Genomic DNA, 18497 nt, shown 5'->3' on the forward strand with positions numbered 1-18497 from the left:
GGTTGACTTATCATCATTATGATTATTAACCTGGACTCATTACTTAATATTTTTACTACCGTAAAGGTAGTTACTACAATGAATGAATGTCTAAATATACTGCACTTTTCACTGAATTTTTCCCAACTATAAAAGGGGCTGTTCTGAAGATTACGTCTACAGTACACACAGCACTGGGCAGGAGTAGTGGTGAGCACGTGTGCTGGCACAACGGAAGGAGCCTCGTTTTCCCCCTCTCCTGGAAGCCAGCCCCTGGGGTTCCTGTGCCTGGGAGACACAGAAGAAGAGGTATTTGGGGGTCTTTAAAGATGACCAGACAACAAAGCAGGGACTTGGCTAGGTGGGATCATTGGTGGTTTCAAAAGCGACAAAGGTGGCACCTGGTGCCCTGGAATGGGAGCTCCTGGTCCTGGCTGCAAGTCTTTCCAGCTGGGACAAGGCAGGTTGTACTTGCCCTTCTATCCTGGCAAGGTCTTTATTTCAGAAAAAATTGTACCTGGCCCTGGATGGGGCCCCAGCTCTGTGTACCTGCTCCAATCACGGTGTACCTGTTGAGTGTTCCTGTCTCAATGCGAATAGTGCCTGCCTGGGTGTACCTGTCTTGATTACTATGGCTCTGCCTCCAGCCGTGTGTGTGGACCAACGCCTGTGTCCCGTACTGTACCTTCGGCGTACTTAGTTAGGTCTGAAAGTACGCGGCTGTACCTGTGCCTGTATCGCCATACACTAGGTCTGCCCTTGCCTAACTCGGTGCGCGTACCTGGTTCAGCCTGGGCTTACCTTACGCCTGCGGGCCATGCACTCCTGCCCTGCAGATCTCCTCTCCGCGGGAGGCTAGAGGTTCACGGAAAGGACAGCTGCCCGCGCGCCTGCCCGGATTCCTCCTGGCCAGGCCTGGCGCTCTCGGGCTGCGGGGGCGGGGCCTGAGGCCGGGGCGAGGTGGGGAGGGATGGGGCGGGGCGGGGCGGGGCGGGGGGCGGAGCAGGAAGGGGCGATGGCCGCTCCGCCCCCTGCCTCTCGGGCCGGCTCTCGCCCCCCCCGCCCGGCTTCCGCGTCATGGTCCCGAGCGCCACCTCCTCGCCCACCCGCCCCATATAAAAGCGCCGCCGGCCTGGCCCCCGGGACTCGGCCCCGTGGAGATGCCGCCGGCCGCGGCAGGCGCACTGAAAGGTGAGGCGCGCGCGACGGGGAGGGGGCGCGGGTGCGGGCTTAGGGGGCGGGCGGAGGAGCGGATGGGAAGGGCTTTGGCTGGGACTGACCTGAGCCGGAGGGACGTGGGGCCGGTCAGCTCCGGCCTCCCCTACCCCCAGGATCCTCCCAACTTAGTCCAAGTCGGAGGATCCTGGGGGTAGGGAGACCGAGGTCCGGAGGGGGAATAGAGCGCTCGCGAGGCTCTGGGCCGGGACACCCTCAGCGTCACCGAGCCCGGAGGCCAACCAGAGTTTCCCAGCAACTTTTCTCTCTGGTGGGTCGCCCCGGAAACTTCCCCTCCCCCGGTCCGGGAGTCCGGCCACGGGCCCCTCGCCTCCTGGCCTGGGCTCCGAGCACTGGGCAGGCAGGCGGGAGGAGGCGATGGCTTCATGGGGGAAGCCCCCCCCCCCCCAGCGCAGTTCCAACCCAGTGGGTTTCCATCTGAGAGCCCCGCCCCGCAGCTGTCGGGGCGCGGCGAGGTCCTCGGAGGCCTCCCAAGACCTCTGGGTCCCCTGGGTTGACGGGGGGCTGGGGGATGGGGTGGGAGGAGGAGTCAGACTGCCTAAGTTCAAATCCTTGCGCCATCAGCTAACAGCTGGATGACCTTAGAGCAAGTTCTTAACGTCTGTGGCTCAGTTTCCTCCTTTGTATTAAGGGAATGATGCTCCCTAGCTGAGAGGGCTTTTGAGAGGATAACAGAGGTAACGCGGAAGATGGCTTTACATTTTGCATACTGCCACCAATCCGCGTGTTCTCATCCTGTTGGATGGGGCGGGGTCAGGAGAGGGGTGAGAGAGAGAGAGCCATTCCCCATCCCTAACCCTCGTGGTTGTCATACAGGAGCTGTGACAAGTGCCTTCCACCAGTCCGAGCTGTGAGTGGCCGGTGGAGAGAGAGGCCCACCCAGGAAGCCACCCCACCATGAGTCTGTGGGAGCTTGAAGACGGCCACAGCTGCCAAGGGACCCCCAGGCCGGCCCAGGAGTCCACGGCTGAGGAGGCAAGGACTGCAGAGCTGCAGATGAAGGTTGACTTCTTCCGGAAGCTGGGCTACTCATCTGCTGAGATCCACAGTGTCCTGCAGAAGCTGGGGGTCCAGGCAGACACCAACACTGTGCTGGGCGAGCTGGTGAAACATGGGTCAGCGGCCGAGCGGGAGCGCCAGGCATCGCCGGACCCCTGCCCTCAGCTGCCTCTGGTCCCCCGGGGTGGGGGCAACCCCAAGGCCCCCATCCTGGAGCCCTCTCCCCCCGAGGAGGACAAGGAGGGCAGTGACCTGAGGCCCGTGGTCATCGATGGGAGCAACGTGGCTATGAGGTACATGTCACTTCTGTGGCCAAGACTGTGGCCGGGAATAGTGGCCGTGTGTCTCTGCACCTGTGGTAGAGAGGATTTCAGGAAGGAGTTTGACCGCTTCTCCAGACTGGTCTAGAGGAAGCCCTTTATGGATGCCCTACTGTGTGCCAGGAGGCTCCCTTAATCCTCATGGCTTCTTGGAAATGGGTTTTAGGGATGTTTGAGGGAGCTCAGAGTGTTGCTCAGGGTCACACGACTGGTAAGTGCCGGAGCAAAGATTCGAACTCAGGTCCTCTGTCTCCAGAGCTACCTTATGCTCTTCAGGAGGGATCAGACTGTGGGCTCCAGCTTACTACATAGGAGCCTTCTTTCCTCCTCCATGAGATGGGACTAACCCACCCCTCAGGTGGTGGTTGTGAGGAGTGAATGCACAGAACCTGGAGAGAAGTAAGGGCTCATTAATCAGTAGTAGTGGTTGTTATTGTTACTATTATTCAGAGTCTGGGACTGCTGAGGCCTTGTCCCAGACCTGGGCTCCCATGGAAGTGGGCCCCGCTACTGAGGTCTTTGTAGCTGTGACCAAGAGTAACCTCGAGGATCTGGCTCTACATCAGGGGTGTGGGTGGGTAGCTTGATGCTTTGGCTCCAGGGGAGCAGTGACTTGGGTCACTTCTGCTGGAGCCACCTGTGCTGGACTGGGCTCTGAGGGCTCCCCGGGGGGCAGAGCCAGGACTCAGCCCCTGTAACCATCCCACCTTTCCCCTAGGCAGGCTCAGCCTTGGGGGGGGGGCCGGGGGGCGGCGGGAGGGCTGCCGCCGACCCCAGGGAGCCCAAACTTCCCTTCCATCCTGGCCCTGCCCTCTGGCCCTGCTTTCTCCCAGTCCTTTCAAGGCAGGCTGGTGAGTCAGGGTTGGGTGGATGGTTCACAAGGAAAAGTTCCTGTGGGTGTGGAGGGGGAGATCCCAGACACAGGTGTGGAGTGGGAAGGGCTCCTTCCCTGGCTTCCCTGAGGTCTCTCAGGTGGGCTGCCTAAGGCCTCTCTATGCCTTTGCCCCTCTGCCCCTCCCACACCTGGCCCACCTGGCCCAGCTCAGCTGTCTGGCTGGTCCTGGCCCAGCTCAGCAGGTGCGCAGGTGGCCCTCTTCCAGCCACTTTTGGGTCAGTCTTCCCATCTCTGAAACGGACTGAGCCTAGGTGGAAATTGAGGAAAGCTGGCATCCACAGGCCAGCGGCTGCTGGTCACAATATGTGCTTTGAGAGTTAGGGGATCCCTCTCAGGCTCCAGCGGTGTTTGGCTGGGATCAGTCGGTGACTCCCTCCTCTAGGGGTGTGGGCCGGAGCGCTGAGCCCCGGGGGCAGCCATGTGCGGTGTGTGTTTGTGTCCCGGCAGAAGGAGGAGGGGCCTGGGCGGGAGGAGGGGCAGGTGGTGCAGTGGGTGGCCAGAGGCCGAGCCGCAGGGGTTTTCTGAGCTGGGGCAGTAGCAGGAGGGGAATTCCAGCCTCAAACTTCCTGTCTCAGCTGCTGCAGGGTTCCTGCCCTTCTGCCCCCTCCCGCCCAGGGCAGGCGGGCCAGCCCCTGCCATATGCAAATCGTGGGGAAATTCACCTCTGTTTCCTTCTAAGGGAATTTTTCTCCACTAGCTGGGCCCAGCCCAGGCAGATCTTTTCACCTGGGTAGCCTGCCTTTTGGCCCTGCCCTCTGCCCTAGGGCGGGAGCCGCTGAGCTGGAGTCTCCTACAGAATCGCACATCTTAACCAGTGTCTCGTTAGACAGGCTGAGAGGCCCTGACCTTCTGGGCCGACAGGACGGTGGTGTGGGATGGGAGGATGTCTGGTTTTCCTGTGCCAGGACAGCTTCCTCCACAGCAGCGGAGGGGGACTAAAGTTAGCTGTAGAGAGACACTCCTGGCTTGGGAGGGCAGGATCTGGGCTTGACTTGAGAGACTGGAACATGTGTTCTACTTCTCCCAAGACTAAGGCTCTGACTACCTGCTTAAGGGATATTCTGGGGGCTAGGGCGGCTGAGAGCAGACTTGTCCCCAGCCAGGGTTTCTGATGCCCAGAAGCAGTACACTGTCCTGGAAGCCCCAGTGTCCCATGAAGTCCCAGGGCTTGCAGGTGCTGGCCTGGGATGGGGCATATGCAGGTACACACGTGTGTATAGAAGGAGGCAGGTAAATGCATGTGCAAACTGCGTACCTGAGACAGGGATCCAAGGCAGAGATGATCCCATCCCCACATTTCTGGGGAGACAGAAGGCCTAGGGCAGGGGGAAGCACTGGGCATTGCTAAGGCAGACCTGGGACCTGACCCATCCTGCCAGGTCAGGGAAGGCTTCTCAGAGGCAGTGACACCTCACCTGGTCCTGACAGAGGAGAGAAGTTTGCCAGATGCATGGTTTTCCCTGTTCCCAGCCTGCCCTACCCTCTGAACAGTTTGTTCAAACTCAAGTTTGGGAGCTTTTTTTTCTTTCCTAAATAAACCTCAGCTCTTCTGTTAGGGGCAGGAAGGCAATCCAGTACCCCCAGATGTGGGTTCAAGTTCTGCCTCTTACCAGTAGCCAGGGAACCTTCGATGAGTCTCAGAGCCTTGGAAGGATGAAGCAAGGAGGTGTGAGATGTACCTGGCCTCCAGCAGGTGCTTGGTACCCGCCCATCCCCGCTCCGGGCCTGCTATCAGGGTTGGCACTTGTCTTTGTACTGTCTTAGCATCAGCACCCGTGGTGGCTATGAGCACAGCCTCTGGGTCTGCGTTTCGGTTGGACCACTGCTACTGTGTGATGCTGGCAACTGGTTGCCCTCTGTGGACCAGTTTCCACACCTGAATAAAAGGGCAAGTGGGACTTCCCTGGTGGTCCAGTGGTTAAGACTGCGCACTTCCAATGCAGGGGGCTCGGGTTCAATCCCTGGTCGGTAAACTAAGATCCCACATGACATGCAGCACAGCAAAAAAAAAACTGGGGGTGGGGGGGCCAGGGCCCTTTAATGATAGTACCCTCCTCAGAGACTTGCTGGTGATTCAGTATTGAGCATGGAGATCAGGGCCTGCCTCACAGCTCTCAGTAAATGTTAACTTTTATTATAAGCAGGCCAGCGGATGGCAGGGAGGCCCCACCCGGTGGGGATGAGCCCTGCCTTCGGGCTGGACTTTGCCTCACCTACAGTTTACGGAGACCTTCAGCCCTGGGAGCCCCCCACCTCACTCCCAGACAGCCTCCGTGCCCGCCAGCTGCCCTACCTCCCTTTCTACTTCTCTTGGGGCTCCAGCTATTACCGCCCCCAAGCCAGCCACAGGATGTGGTCGGCCATGGAGTTGCCTCTTTTGCGTAACGCTTATTCTGTTTTATGTGCCAAATATGAGAGTCTGAGTTGTACGCTGAGGGGCAGGGACTGTCGGGGTGAGAGCCCCAGCTGACCCCTTCCAGCCCCCTAGCCTGGTCCTGGAGCCCTGCCATGATACCCAGTATCACCTGGGAGCCCCCTTCCATTCCCAGGAAGCCAGCTGGAACCTCCACTTTGTTGGACTGTCTTTCGCCTCAAGAGAACAGGAACGTTGTCCCACTGACATGGGCCCTTCTTAAGGAGGCTGCAGACCACCCGGCCCATTTTTCAGACAGAGAAGCTGAGCCAGAGCAACCTCAGGGCTTGCTTCTTTTTTTTTTTTTTTTTTAAGGATTTTCTTATTTATTTATTTATTTATTTATTTATTTATTTTTGGCTGTGTTGGGTCTTCGGTTCGTGCGAGGGCTTTCTCCAGTTGCGGCAAGCGGGGGCCACTCTTCATCGCGGTGCGGGGACCGCTCTTCATCGCGGTGCGCGGGCCTTTCTCTATCGCGGCCCCTCCCGTCGCGGGGCACAGGCTCCAGACGCGCAGGCTCAGCAATTGTGGCTCACGGGCCCAGCTGCTCCGTGGCATGTGGGATCTTCCCAGACCAGGGCTCGAACCCGTGTCCCCTGCATTAGCAGGCAGATTCTCAACCACTGCGCCACCAGGGAAGCCCAGGGCTTGCTTCTTGACCCAGCCACATTTGGATGGGGTGAGGTCTGGTCCACGGCAGGGGGATGTCCCATTTCCCAGCTCTCCTGCTGGCAGAGTCCCCAGAGTCTTCCAGACCATCTTTTTGCCTCGGGTCATGGCTTCTCCAAAAGGGCAAGAAGAGAACAGGGAGCCCAGGCGTTTTGGGGAATTGGCAGTCGCAGGAAAAGCAGTTCCTTTCACTTTCAGAACGAAAGGCCTCACAGCTGCCTCCTGCCCTGTGTCCCTCGCGGTCCTCAGTCCCAGCCCCTGCGGTTTGAGCAGGATTGAACTGTAATCCAACTTTAATCCGGAGCAATCTGGTTTCTCCTTCCCAGCACCCACCCTCAGCCCTGCTGAGCCGGCGAGGGAGGGGTGGTGACTCAGTCAGCCTGTGTACATCTGTGTCTCCGTGGTCCCAGTGCCTTTCCCCCACCCCCAGGTGTGTTGTAAGCGGCCTGACCCTTCCCCATGTGGGGAGTGGGTGCTGCCAGATTCCTGGGTGTCTCCTCACTGTCAGGAGACGGAACCTCAGGGAAAGCCCCGGGTCTGGCCATCCCGGGCAGTGTGGGAACCAGCAGGGAATACAGGCCCTAGGCCCCCGGCCAGAAGGCGGGGGGCTGAGCCCAGCGGCTCCACCGGCCCGGGCAGGGGCTGGAGTGCCACCCATCTCCCTCCTGTGCGGGCCTGGAAGCAGCAGGCCGACCCCATCCTCCTCTCCTCCCCAGCCACGGGAACAAGGAGGTCTTCTCTTGCCGGGGTATCCTCCTGGCAGTGAACTGGTTTCTGGAGCGGGGCCACACAGACATCACAGTGTTTGTACCATCTTGGAGGAAGGAGCAGCCTCGGCCCGATGTGCCCATCACAGGTGAGTGGCACCTCTGAAGGGACATGGTCTCCCTGCCCCAGGAGCCCCAATCCTCCTCAGTAGAGACCCTTTGGGTGTGAGCAACAGCTTCTAGGCCCCAAGCAGGGACCAGCATTCTTTTCCTGGCTTTTGCTGTCCTCAGCATCCCTGCTCTGAACAGCGGTCCTTGGAGATCACCTTGGGCAACCTCTGCCTCCGGGTCCTGGGCACCTCCCTCACCTAATGGTGGCATGCTCTTGCCATGTCCCCAACGGCACAGGGGCAGCGTGGTGTGGCGGCTAAGCCCCTGGGCTCTAGAATCCTGGCTCAGTCCCTTCTGGCTCTGAGCCACTTGCCCCTGATCTGAGACGCGGGATGGGGTGAGGATTTGATAAACTCGCAGGGTTGGTTGTGAGGATCACATGGGTTAATACACGTTAAGTGCTCAGAAGAACACCTGGTACATACATAGCAAGTGCCAGCTGCTACCGTTGCTCTTACATGAGCCCCCAACCTTTGGGAGGAGAACCTGAGTTTATTTCCCTGGAAGTCTTGAGATCTGGGGGCAGGCTGGCTGGGGCCGCCCGCTCCAAGAAAAGCAGCCCCTTCTGGGTGGGTCCTTCTGTCCTGGTTGAGACACTCCTCTGGCCCCAGCTCAAGCCGCGGCTCATTCCTAGATCCCTCGAGAACAGGCTGGGCGCGACCACGCCTAGTGTCCAGGAGGGGGAAGGAGGCAGCCCAGCTCTACTGAGGAGCCTTCCCTGAGCAGGACCTGCTAGCCTGTTCCCTGGGGTTCTTGGTCTTTGGGCAGCAAACTAGGCGCCAGGCCCAGCGAGGGGCTGGGCCGCAGCAGTGGCCTCTGCAGAGCCTCTTCCTGTTCCCGCGACCCTGGGGGAACCTTGAGAGCCCTGTGTCTGGCAACCGGGGGGTCAGGGAGCCCTGCGAGCTGGCTCTGGGTCCAGGCTGGGCCCTGACCTGCGCCCCTGCTGCCTCCCAGACCAGCATATCCTGCGGGACCTGGAGAAGAAGAAGATCCTGGTGTTCACGCCGTCGAGGCGCGTGGGCGGCAAGCGCGTGGTGTGCTATGACGACCGCTTCATCGTGAAGCTGGCCTTCGAGTCCGACGGCATCGTGGTCTCTAATGACACTTACCGGGACCTCCAGGGCGAGCGGCAGGAGTGGAAGCGCTTCATCGAGGAGCGGCTGCTCATGTACTCCTTCGTCAACGACAAGTACGTTCCCGCCACCGCAGGGAGGTGCCTGTGGGAGGGATGGAGCTGCGGCAGCTCTGCTGCGGGGTGGTGGCCTTGGGCCCAGGCAGCAGGCCCCATGTGGGAAGGGTCAGGCTGGGACCAGACTGGGGCTTTCTAATTTGGGGGATGGAGAAGGAGCAGGAGCATGTGGGACAGGATGTGGTCAGTGCTTCCAAGAGAGCACCTCCACTTCCCAGCACCGAAGCTCTGACCAGAGGCCAGTGGATGCAGCTTTAGATTCAGATGTTCGGCCTCAGCGAGCTCCCAGTAGGAGAGTCGCCCTAAAGGCGCCCATGGCTGCGGCCTTCTGGACTGGGACCTCCTCCACTCCCTTGGGACAGTACCCCCTAGAACCCAGGGATGTCGTGCTGGGCAGACACCAGTTTTAGGAGCTGCCCTCCTCTCCGTGTTAGCGAGGCTTTCTGTCCTGCCCCCTCCTCGGCCCTGGGAAGTCCCCCTTCATGTCTCGCACCTCCTCCGCAGGTTCATGCCCCCTGATGACCCCTTGGGCCGTCACGGGCCGAGCCTGGACAACTTCCTGCGTAAGAAGCCACTCATGGCCGAGCACAGGAAGCAACCGTGTCCCTATGGTAAGACCCCCCAGCTCCACCCTCCAGGGCCCTCCTCACGCCATCCCCTTCCTCTCTTGCCTAAGTCGGCCTGCGCCCCACGTTCTTTCTCTCGGGGACCCCCAACCCCATGTTTCCTGTGCTACCCCCTTCCGTCTCCCACCCCCTGGTTCTAGAGCCCCCCGGCTGAGAGCCCTCCTTAATTCTCTCCCAGGGAGGAAATGCACCTATGGGATAAAGTGCCGATTCTTCCACCCCGAGCGGCCAAGCCGGCCCCAGCGCTCCGTGGCTGACGAGCTCCGTGCCAACGCCCTCCTCTCGCCCCCCAGGCCGCCGAGCAAGGAGAAAAGTGGCCGGCGGCCTTCACCTTCCTCTCAGCCTGGCTCTCTGCCAACAGAGCATGAGCAGTGCAGCCCGGATGGGAAGAAGCTGGGGGCCCAGTCATCCCCGGGAACCCATGGGGAAGGCCTGACACAGACCTTCACCCCGGCAGGCAGGAGCCTCCCACCTAGTGGGGGCAGTGGCAGCAGCTTTGGGCCCTCAGACTGGTTCCCGCAGACCCTGGACTCTCTCCCGTATACCTCCCAGGATTGCCTGGACTCGGGCATTGGCTCCCTGGAGAGCCAGATGTCAGAACTCTGGGGGATTCGAGGAGGCGGCCCTGCTGAGCCGGGCCCACCTCGGAGCCCTTACGCCGGCTACCGCCCCTATGGGGCCGAGCTCCCCGCCACTCCGGCCTTCTCTGCCTTCAGCCGGACCATGGGTGCTGGCCACTTCAGCGTCCCTGCTGACTACGCACCCCGACCGGCTGCCTTTCCACCTCGAGAGTACTGGTCTGAGCCATACCAGCTGCCCCCACCCACCCCAGTCCTGCAGGAGCCCCGGGTGCCGGGCCCAGGGGCTGACAGGGGCCCCTGGGGCGGGGCAGGCAGCCTGGCCAAGGAGCGAGCCAGCGTGTACACCAAGCTGTGTGGCGTCTTCCCCCCGCACCTGGTGGAGGCCGTGATGGGGCGCTTCCCGCAGCTCCTGGACCCCCAGCAGCTAGCCGCCGAGATCCTCTCCTACAAGTCCCAGCACCTCAGTGAGTAAGCTGGCCAGCTGCCCGGGCAGCACCTCCGGCCTCCGAGGGCTGCCAGGCTGGGCTTTGGGTCTTCGAGCAGGCCAGCCCCGGCCCCAGCCTAGAGGCTGGACAGAGGGAGGATTCAAGTAGGGAAGAGAACCCACAAACCAAAGATACTGTAGGATTGGTTCTGGCACCTCTAGGCGTCTGCCCAAGGGGTCAGGAGCGATCACCCTGTTGATGCACATTGTATCTGTAGTTTAAGGAGACGCTGCCAGTAACGGCTGTCAGTCCGTGGCTGAGGCCCAAACCCTCCTTCTCTCAGAGGGCGGGGAGGGAGGCAGCGGGGAGCAGAGGCCTGGGCTGGGGGCCCTCTGCACGGCCCCCCACCTCCGCCCCGTCCCTGGGATGCTGGCCTTGGCCGGCTCGTTGGGCACCGTGTGCCCGCCCTCCGTGGGCCCTCCTCTAAGCCAATGAGGCCTCGTCCGTGCTCTAGCGGGCACGGGGCTTCATGTTAGTAAGCAAGATGCTTCTTAATAACCCACTTCCGTCCCACTCTGTGCTCCTATCCCATCGCCCCTGCAGGGTCAAGGGCACTCTGCCCCACCCTCTCCTCCTCTCCCCTTCCTCTGTATTCAGAGCCATCTCGCCCTTCCCCAAGGGGGGACGCGTGTATGTGTGTGTACAGGTGTAAATGTTAAATATTTTAACTGGAAAGCCCTTGCCTCTCTTCACACATCAATAAAGTACAATGTGAGCCCCTCTAAGAGGTGATGGTCTTTGTTGCTTCTGGGTGGGGCCGGCTCCTGGGTGATGGAAGGTCAGCAGGTGGGCACCCCAGATCTGCCTCCACACCAGCTCCCTGACCCTTCTCTGGAAGGAGGGTTTTCTGAGTTCTACCGAGAGTGCTCTGTCCCTTGGGGTAGAGGCGTCCTTCCTGAGGCCTTGGGTCAGGCCTTGAGAGGGGGCGGCTGTGGACACACGGGCAGAGTGTCAGGAAGCAGAAGCATGAAGCTTGGAGTCCTGAGGCTGCAGCGTGGGGAAGGGGTGCTGTTGCGGGAGAGTAGGGGGATGGATCAGGCCGGCCCCTCCGTCTGCCCCGTGACCAGAGCTGAGCGTTCCAGGAGAGCTTGTAGAGTGGGCCTAAGGGCTCAGCTCTGTCCCGTCCTCCCAGATCTTGCCCTGCTTCAGGCCCGGAGTGGAGTCGGGGGTACTGGGGTGGAATCAGCCTGGAGAGGCCCTGCCAGGGTAACCTCCAAGCAGGAGGTTAGGGGTCCCTGGCCCCAAACACAAGAACGGGTTCTGCCACCACGAATGTCACCTGGGGCAAGTGACTACCCCTCTGGGTCCCAGTTTCCGCATCTATGAAGTGGGGATGATGATGGCATCTACCTCACAGGGCTGTACCTTACGGGAGGACGTGAGATCATCCGTGTCGTGTTCACCTCCACCCACCATCTCAACCTTCCTATCTGCCCCTGGAAGGAAAAGGCCAGGCAGGAATACACAATTTTTTTTAAAAATAAATTTATTTATTTATTTTTGGCTGTGTTGGGTCTTCGTTGCTGTGCCCAGGCTTTCTCTAGCTGTGGCGAGCGGGGGCTACTCTTCGTTGCCGTGCGCGGGCTTCTCATTGTGGTGGCTTCTCTTGTTGCGGAGCAGGGGCTCTAGGCACCCGGGCTTCTGTAGTTGTGGCACACGGGCTCAGTAGTTGTGGCTCGTGGGCTCTAGAGCACAGGCTCAGTAGCTGTGGCGCATGGGCTTAGTTGCTCCGTGGCATGTGGGATTCTTCCCGGGCCAGGGCTCAAACCGGTGTCCCCTGCATTGGCAGGCGGATTCTTAACCACTGCGCCACCAGGGAAGTCCTACACAATTTTCTTTTTCAGATAAAAATGAGGTTTAAATGTTAAATTTTTTTTTTTTTTTTAAAGGATTTTCTTATTTATTTATTTATTTATTTATTTATTTATTTTTGGCTGTGTTGGGTCTTCGGTTCGTGCGAGGGCTTTCTCCAGTTGCGGCAAGCGGGGGCCACTCTTCATCGCGGTGCGCGGACCGCTCTTCATCGCGGTGCGCGGGCCTTTCTCTATCGCGGCCCCTCCCGTCGCGGGGCACAGGCTCCAGACGCGCAGGCTCAGCAATTGTGGCTCACGGGCCCAGCTGCTCCGTGGCATGTGGGATCTTCCCAGACCAGGGCTCGAACCCGTGTCCCCTGCATTAGCAGGCAGATTCTCATAAATGTTAAATATTTTAAGTGAAAAGCTGGACAGTCAGATGATCCCCAAACACCATCAGCAATGGAAAAAATAGTTTTAAGAATTATATCTTTGAACATTTCACCCCATTTGTACTTTTTATTTGTGAAGCTTTTATTGTATCTATTTTTTTCTAGAAACTGCCTTCCCACAGGACGGCTGTGCAGCATGTTGTAGGAAAGGCCACCCCGGTGATCTCCCTGCACATTAGGGTCCCCCTGCCCCCGCCAGTTGCTCTTTGCCCAGAACGCTCTGTAGAAGCCTGCACTTCAGGCGGGAATCCACGCACACGATGTGATAGTGACTGCCGCAAACGTTACTTCCAAGCCCCCATGTCGCGCTCTTCCAGGCGTTCTGTGCCTGCCGTGTCCAGCCGCCTCGGGACGCTTTGCCTGCACCAGGAAATGTCGCTGCCTCGTTTATAAAATAGTTTTTCCAGTCGAGAACTGTATTCCAGATTAAAGGCCTACTTATGGGCCTTTGTGTTTATAGACAGGAAGCTAAAATACCGGACTGTCCAGTTCATTATCAGCCGCTGACGAAGCTGAGTGACTTGCCCGAGGTCCCACGGAGGACAGACTCAGGCAGGGCCTCTGCTTGGGGTCCCCTGGCCCCACAAACCTGAGGAAGGGAGGGACCCAGACACTAGTTCACAGCAACTCTCGGGCCCCTGAGGGGGATGGAGGTGGAGGGGGTGCCCTCAGCCCCGCCCCTCATGGCCACGTGGAGTTCCATCTGCATGGGGACCCTCCAGCGGGAGGGCTGGCCTGACCACCCCACCGCCCTGCTCACGGCAGGTGCGCCAGCAGTCCCACCCATGCGGCCCCTCTCTGCACACCACGGGGCGGGGAGGGTCGTGAAGGCCGTGAGGCCCCAAGGGAGGCCCGGAAGGAGAAGTAGGGTGCCTTCACCCCTCTGCCCATCCCACCAGCCTGCTCTCCATGAACGTGAAGGCTCACACTTGGTTCCAGACCAGAGCTGAACTCTTGGTCATTCACTGCTTCTGCTTTGTGGGGAGGGGAGGAAGAGGCAGATTCCACAGGCAGGTGGGCAGTGGAGAGGCGGCAGTGGGCAGCAGGTCCGGGCTTGCCGTGGTACCGCCTGGCCTTGCCGGCTCGCCGGCAGGCACGGACAAGGGCAGCAGAGCCCACACGGCAGGTGCGAGCTGGGGCCGGGCTCGTGGAGGACTGAGTCAGTTCGGTGCCCTGTCATCTTTGCTTTTCCCAGCAGCTTCGGCCTGGCTGGGCTGGCCGTCCAGGGTTCGGAGCCTCCCCTCCAGGCCTCTTTCTCAATCTGGCTTCCGGGCAGAGCTGCTCAGAAGCTGCCAGGCCCAATGCCCAGCGTGTTTCTTTCCCATGACTTGGGTTTTAATCCTCACCACCTCCTGCCCCACCCGCTGAAGCATCTTTATTCACGAGGCCTCAGCGTCCCCACCTGTGACAGGGACATGATGGTCCCTGCTTCTCCCTAGGTTTGACAAGAGGACACCTCAGTGTGGCTGGTGGCAGCACAGGAGGAAGCAGCCCTGGGTTCGGGTCCCCCTCACTGGCTGTGTGGCCCTCTCGGGGGCCTGGGCTTCCTGGCCTACCTCACAACACGGTTGGAAAGTGTGAGAGAAAGACAAGTATCACGTGATATTGCTTATCTGTGGAATCTAAAAAAATGGTACAAATGAACTTATTTACAAAACAGAAATAGAGTCACAGCTGTAGAAAACAAACTTATGGTTACCAAGGGGGAAGGGGTGTTGGGGAGGGATGAACTGGGAGATCAGGATGGACATGTACTCACTACTGTATATAAAACAGATAACTAATAAGAACCTGCTGTACAGCACAGGGAACTCTACTCAGTACTCTGTAATGACCTATAGGGGAAAAGAATCTAAAAAAGAGCGGATATATGTACATGTATAACTGAGTCACTTTGCTGTACACCTGAAACTAACACAACATTGTAAATCAACAATACTCCAATAAAAATTTTTTAAAATAATAAAAGAAAATAGAAATACTTGGGGGGAAAAAAAGTGTGAAGGAGAGAGTGGCAGGGCCAGAACGTGACCCTGAGACAGGATCTCAAGCCACTGAGGTGCCGGAGGGGATCAAGCTCCAGTCACTGCCCTGCCAGCTCTTTCCTCCTTTTGTTTTCCTGGTTCCAGGGGCTAAGAAGCCAATGGGGAAATGGGAGCGTATGCAAATCCCTGCATTGGAAAATGACCCTGGGGCGCTCACAGAGGATGGCCTCCTGCCAGCCCTTCCCCCAACCCCCCTAGGCCCCTACACCCCACCCTGGGGCTCTCACCAGCAGGGGCCTGACCCTGGGTCTTCTTGCAAGTTCTGTCCTGCCCTCAGGTTAACCACACTGGGGCGCAGGATGACTACGGAAACCTTGGCCTCCCTGGCAGAGAACTGGATGCAATTCCCTGCCTGGAGGTCCCCGCCCCCTCTGTCCCCATCGCACCATGCCAGCCTGACGAAACACTACAGTCCCTAAAGATCTGAGGGCCTAACCTAGGAGCAGGAGAGCTTTGGGGCTCCAGGAGAGGCGCTCCTGGGCAACCTCCACCCCAGTGCTGCTAACACCCCAAACAGCACTGGTCTCCTGCAGGGTGGTATGGGGGAGTGGCTGGGAGAGGCCACCAGCCACCATCCAGCTGCCACTTCCTCCCTCTTCCCACGCTCTGTGCCCTCCCTCCTCCCCCCAGGTCCCCTGGAAAAGCCAGACTGTGTCTCCACTACACAGAAGGGCAAGCCCCCTGCCCTGAAGGAGGTGCTGGGCAGGTCTCTATGAGAAACAGACTGAGCGAGCCACAGAGAAACTGGGATTCAAGGGGACACAAATCTAGAGTTGGGGGAGGGGTAGTGCCATCAGCCCAAGCCCTGGGCCCAGCTGGTCTCCAGGGGTTCCTGCCCCTAAAGAAGGCAGTTCCGGGATCCTAGCACTTTTGCCCCAGGGATCCTCAAACCTCTGGCTCATTTTTTTCCCCTAGACCATATAGCAGGGTGGGTAGAGGGTGGTGAGTAAGAGCCTGTTCTGGGGGCCTCCTAGTTCATGGAAAGGGTGTGGGAGATTTGGCTGAAAGGGACAGGAAGTAGGGCCCTACAATTAAGGAAAATGAAGCATTCCCAGGCCATGGTATGTAAATCCTTCCGGCTAGTTCCTGGAGGGGGAGGAGGCCCCAGGCTGTCATTCTGGGGTGTGGCCTCAAAGCCCGACTCAAGGCCGCTGCTGGTGATCTTAAACTGCTCACCCATTTAAGAAATGGCTGCAAAACTAGGTGGGAGAAATGGAGTGGGCAACCCACTCACCGCACAAGGTTAGGCTTGTTGCTAGGAGGCAGGTCACTGGGAAGGGTCCAAAGGCTCTGATTCTGGCTGCTCTCCAGAGAAGAGCCTCACTAAAGGCCAGGGGCGCTGTGGTGCTCTGCCTGCCACCTGCTGGCACCTCCTGGTAAGGACTGCCTGGGGAGCAGGGGGCCTGCTTAGCCCACAGGGCTGCCAGCCCAGGCCTGAGCACAGGGCCTAGAAACTGGGATGCTTGGCAGGATCCGAAAACACAAATCTAAAGAGAAAAATATGGAAAGTAAGTGCTAAGGCAAAAACAGGGAATTCTCAGTGGTCTTTGCAGCTCCACCTGGAAAGCAACACCAGAGGTCACAGTCCACCCTACAAAGTTTAGAGTTCCAGAAAATTCCAACTGTTCTGGGTAACAAATTACCCAAGAAAAATTCTCAGGAACTGGAAGAATAGGGAGGAAAGGAAAAGGAGAAGAAATACTTGTATTCTTTTTTTTTTTTTTTTTGGCTGCACTGGGTCCTCACTGCTGAGCGCGGGCTTTCTCTAGTTGCGGCAAGCGGGGGCTCCTCTTCTTTGCGGTGAGCAGGCTTCTCACTGCGGTGGCCTCTCCTGCTATGGAACACGGGCTCTAGGGCGCGCAGGCTTCAGTAGTTGCGGCTCACAGGCTCAGTTGCTCCGTGGCATGTGGGATCTTCCCAGACCAGGGATTGAACCTGTGTCTCCTGCATTGGCAGGCAGATTCTTAACCACTGCGCCACCAGGGAAGTCCCTGTATTCCTATTTTTAAAGTGATATGGAAGATAAAGTCACAGTGAGTTCTACGTATTTCAACCCTTTGGCTCAGCCATCCCACCGCTAAGCACTGTGTTTGCAAAAGGATGTGTGTAAGGCACCACAACACTGTCTGAAACAGCAAAAGATGGGAAATAACATTAACACTATCAGTAGAGGACTGGGTTAGATAGATTTTGGTAACAAATGTAATGGAGTATCAGGTAGCCAACAGAAACGAGGCCGCTGCGTTTACAGAACATTTTCTAAGCTATATTACTAGCTGAAAACAGTATGCTCCCATTTCGGTAACAGACACACGTAGGTGTGCATGTTGCTCACGTATGTGCAAGGTTCTTCTGGAAGGATACACAGGAAACTGTCTCCGGGAAGGACAACTGGGAGCGGAGGGGCAGGTGGACTGACTTTTCATTGACCGCACTTCAGTACCATTTGAATATATGCCACTTGCATGTACTACTTATTCGAATTAGATATTTTAAAGCACCCTTGGGTAGAGAAGTAAGTTATGGGGGTGGGGATGGGGATCTGAGGAGGGCTGTATTGGCCAGGGGTCTCTAATGTTTATTCTTTTTTTTTGGGGGCACCACGCGGATTATGGCATCTTCGTTCCCCAACCAGGGGTCAATCCCTGGCCCACAGCAATGCAAGCGCGGAGTCCTAACCACGAGCCCGCCAGGGAGTTCCCAGCTAATGTTTATTCTTGTACACGAACAGTGAAAAGTTGGTGCACACCTACCCCCAACATGTGTATGTTGTGAAACCACAATAACTGCCATTCTGGAAGATTAAGATGGTTGACTGCTTGTGGTTCAACCTAATATTTATTTACAAATTATCTTACATGTACTAATGAATGAATATTTCTGCATATTATATAACACAAAGTGAGGAACTAAGTAAGGCTGAGCCAGAAAGTAAATATAAACCAAAGGCCTGCCGTGTTCTTCCCAGCCCCCAACCCCTCCCCTTGGAGACCAGCACCCTTTGAAGCGGGGATGAGAATCAACTCCGCCACAGCCCATCTCAGCGAGGAAAACTGTTACTCCACAGAGGCGGTTTTTCCAAGGGAAAATTGCTTCAAATCATGAAGCTTACCACTTATAAAACTCAGGCCTGATAACGTTAACTTGGATTAGCACAGGAATGGGAACCTCAGCCCCTTCTTCTTCGTATCTCTGCACCTTCCAGGCACATCGCCCTCGCAGGGACTCAGTACGACCCCAGCCTGGGAGAAGTGAATGTGTGCAGAGGGCCGTCCTGCTTCCTCTCCACGCCGCACCCAAACCCAGTGCAGCGTCCCCCGCCGGGCTTCCGATGTGAGTTCTTAAGTGTAATGATGCCTCAGTAATTTGGAGAAAGGCTAAGGGGCAGAGGAGTCAGAATAAAAGCAAAAACTAAGTCACACAGTGTTTCAAAACAGCATACTTACTGCTCCCAAGCTTAGGCCATTTAATACTTGTTTCAGTTCCCTTACTGAGCACACACGTCAAGAAGTCAAGAATACTCTCTTTAGAATACATACTTACAGGGTACCTACATTACCCCAGCACCCAAAGGCTCAATCTTGGAGTCGGAAATAATGCTAACGCCTGCTTCCTCCTCTTTCACAGCAAGGGATTTTCTCCTAAGCAAAGAGAATAAACTCCATTATAGGGTAAACGTTTAACCTAATTATGGATCAATTTCCTACAGCACTCCGAAGGCTCCCAAGATGGGGACGGCAGCTTCGACAGGCCATGCTCTCAACCCTCATTAGCCCTGTCCAAATTCACAACACTTCCCTCGGTCCCTCCCCTAGGCCCCAAATAGCTTCTCACCTCCTGCTTTGTGGGTTGTTCCCGTTCTCCGTGTTCAACTTTTAGGGTCTGATGGTGTTTAGAGCACTTTGAGCTATTTCCTCATCTCCTGGAAAAGGGTACT

At 57.7% G+C, this 18497-nt stretch overlaps 1 protein-coding gene across 1 annotated transcript; it reads left to right on the forward strand.

Moving 5' to 3' along the window:
- The first annotated feature begins 1039 nt into the window (after positions 1 to 1039).
- Positions 1040 to 10980, forward strand: ZC3H12A (zinc finger CCCH-type containing 12A). Its single transcript, XM_007182542.2, has 6 exons — positions 1040 to 1170; positions 2032 to 2507; positions 7228 to 7367; positions 8344 to 8578; positions 9083 to 9189; positions 9383 to 10980. Exons 2-6 carry the CDS (start codon positions 2113 to 2115, stop codon positions 10255 to 10257), a joined length of 1752 nt encoding a protein of 583 aa, XP_007182604.2. The 5' UTR covers positions 1040 to 1170; positions 2032 to 2112; the 3' UTR covers positions 10258 to 10980.
- Positions 10981 to 18497: the final 7517 nt, after the last annotated feature.

Source organism: Balaenoptera acutorostrata, chromosome 1 (genome assembly GCF_949987535.1).
Source record: "Balaenoptera acutorostrata chromosome 1, mBalAcu1.1, whole genome shotgun sequence".
Classification (NCBI taxonomy): Eukaryota; Metazoa; Chordata; class Mammalia; order Artiodactyla; family Balaenopteridae; genus Balaenoptera; species Balaenoptera acutorostrata.

Coding starts and splice junctions, on each gene's coding strand:
- ZC3H12A (XM_007182542.2), top strand. CDS start 2,113: ATGAGTCTGTGGGAGCTTGAAGACGGCCACAGCTGCCAAGGGACCCCC. Junction 2,508..7,227: donor GGGAGCAACGTGGCTATGAG/GTACATGTCACT, acceptor TCTCCTCCCCAG/CCACGGGAACAAGGAGGTCT. Junction 9,190..9,382: donor GAAGCAACCGTGTCCCTATG/GTAAGACCCCCC, acceptor ATTCTCTCCCAG/GGAGGAAATGCACCTATGGG.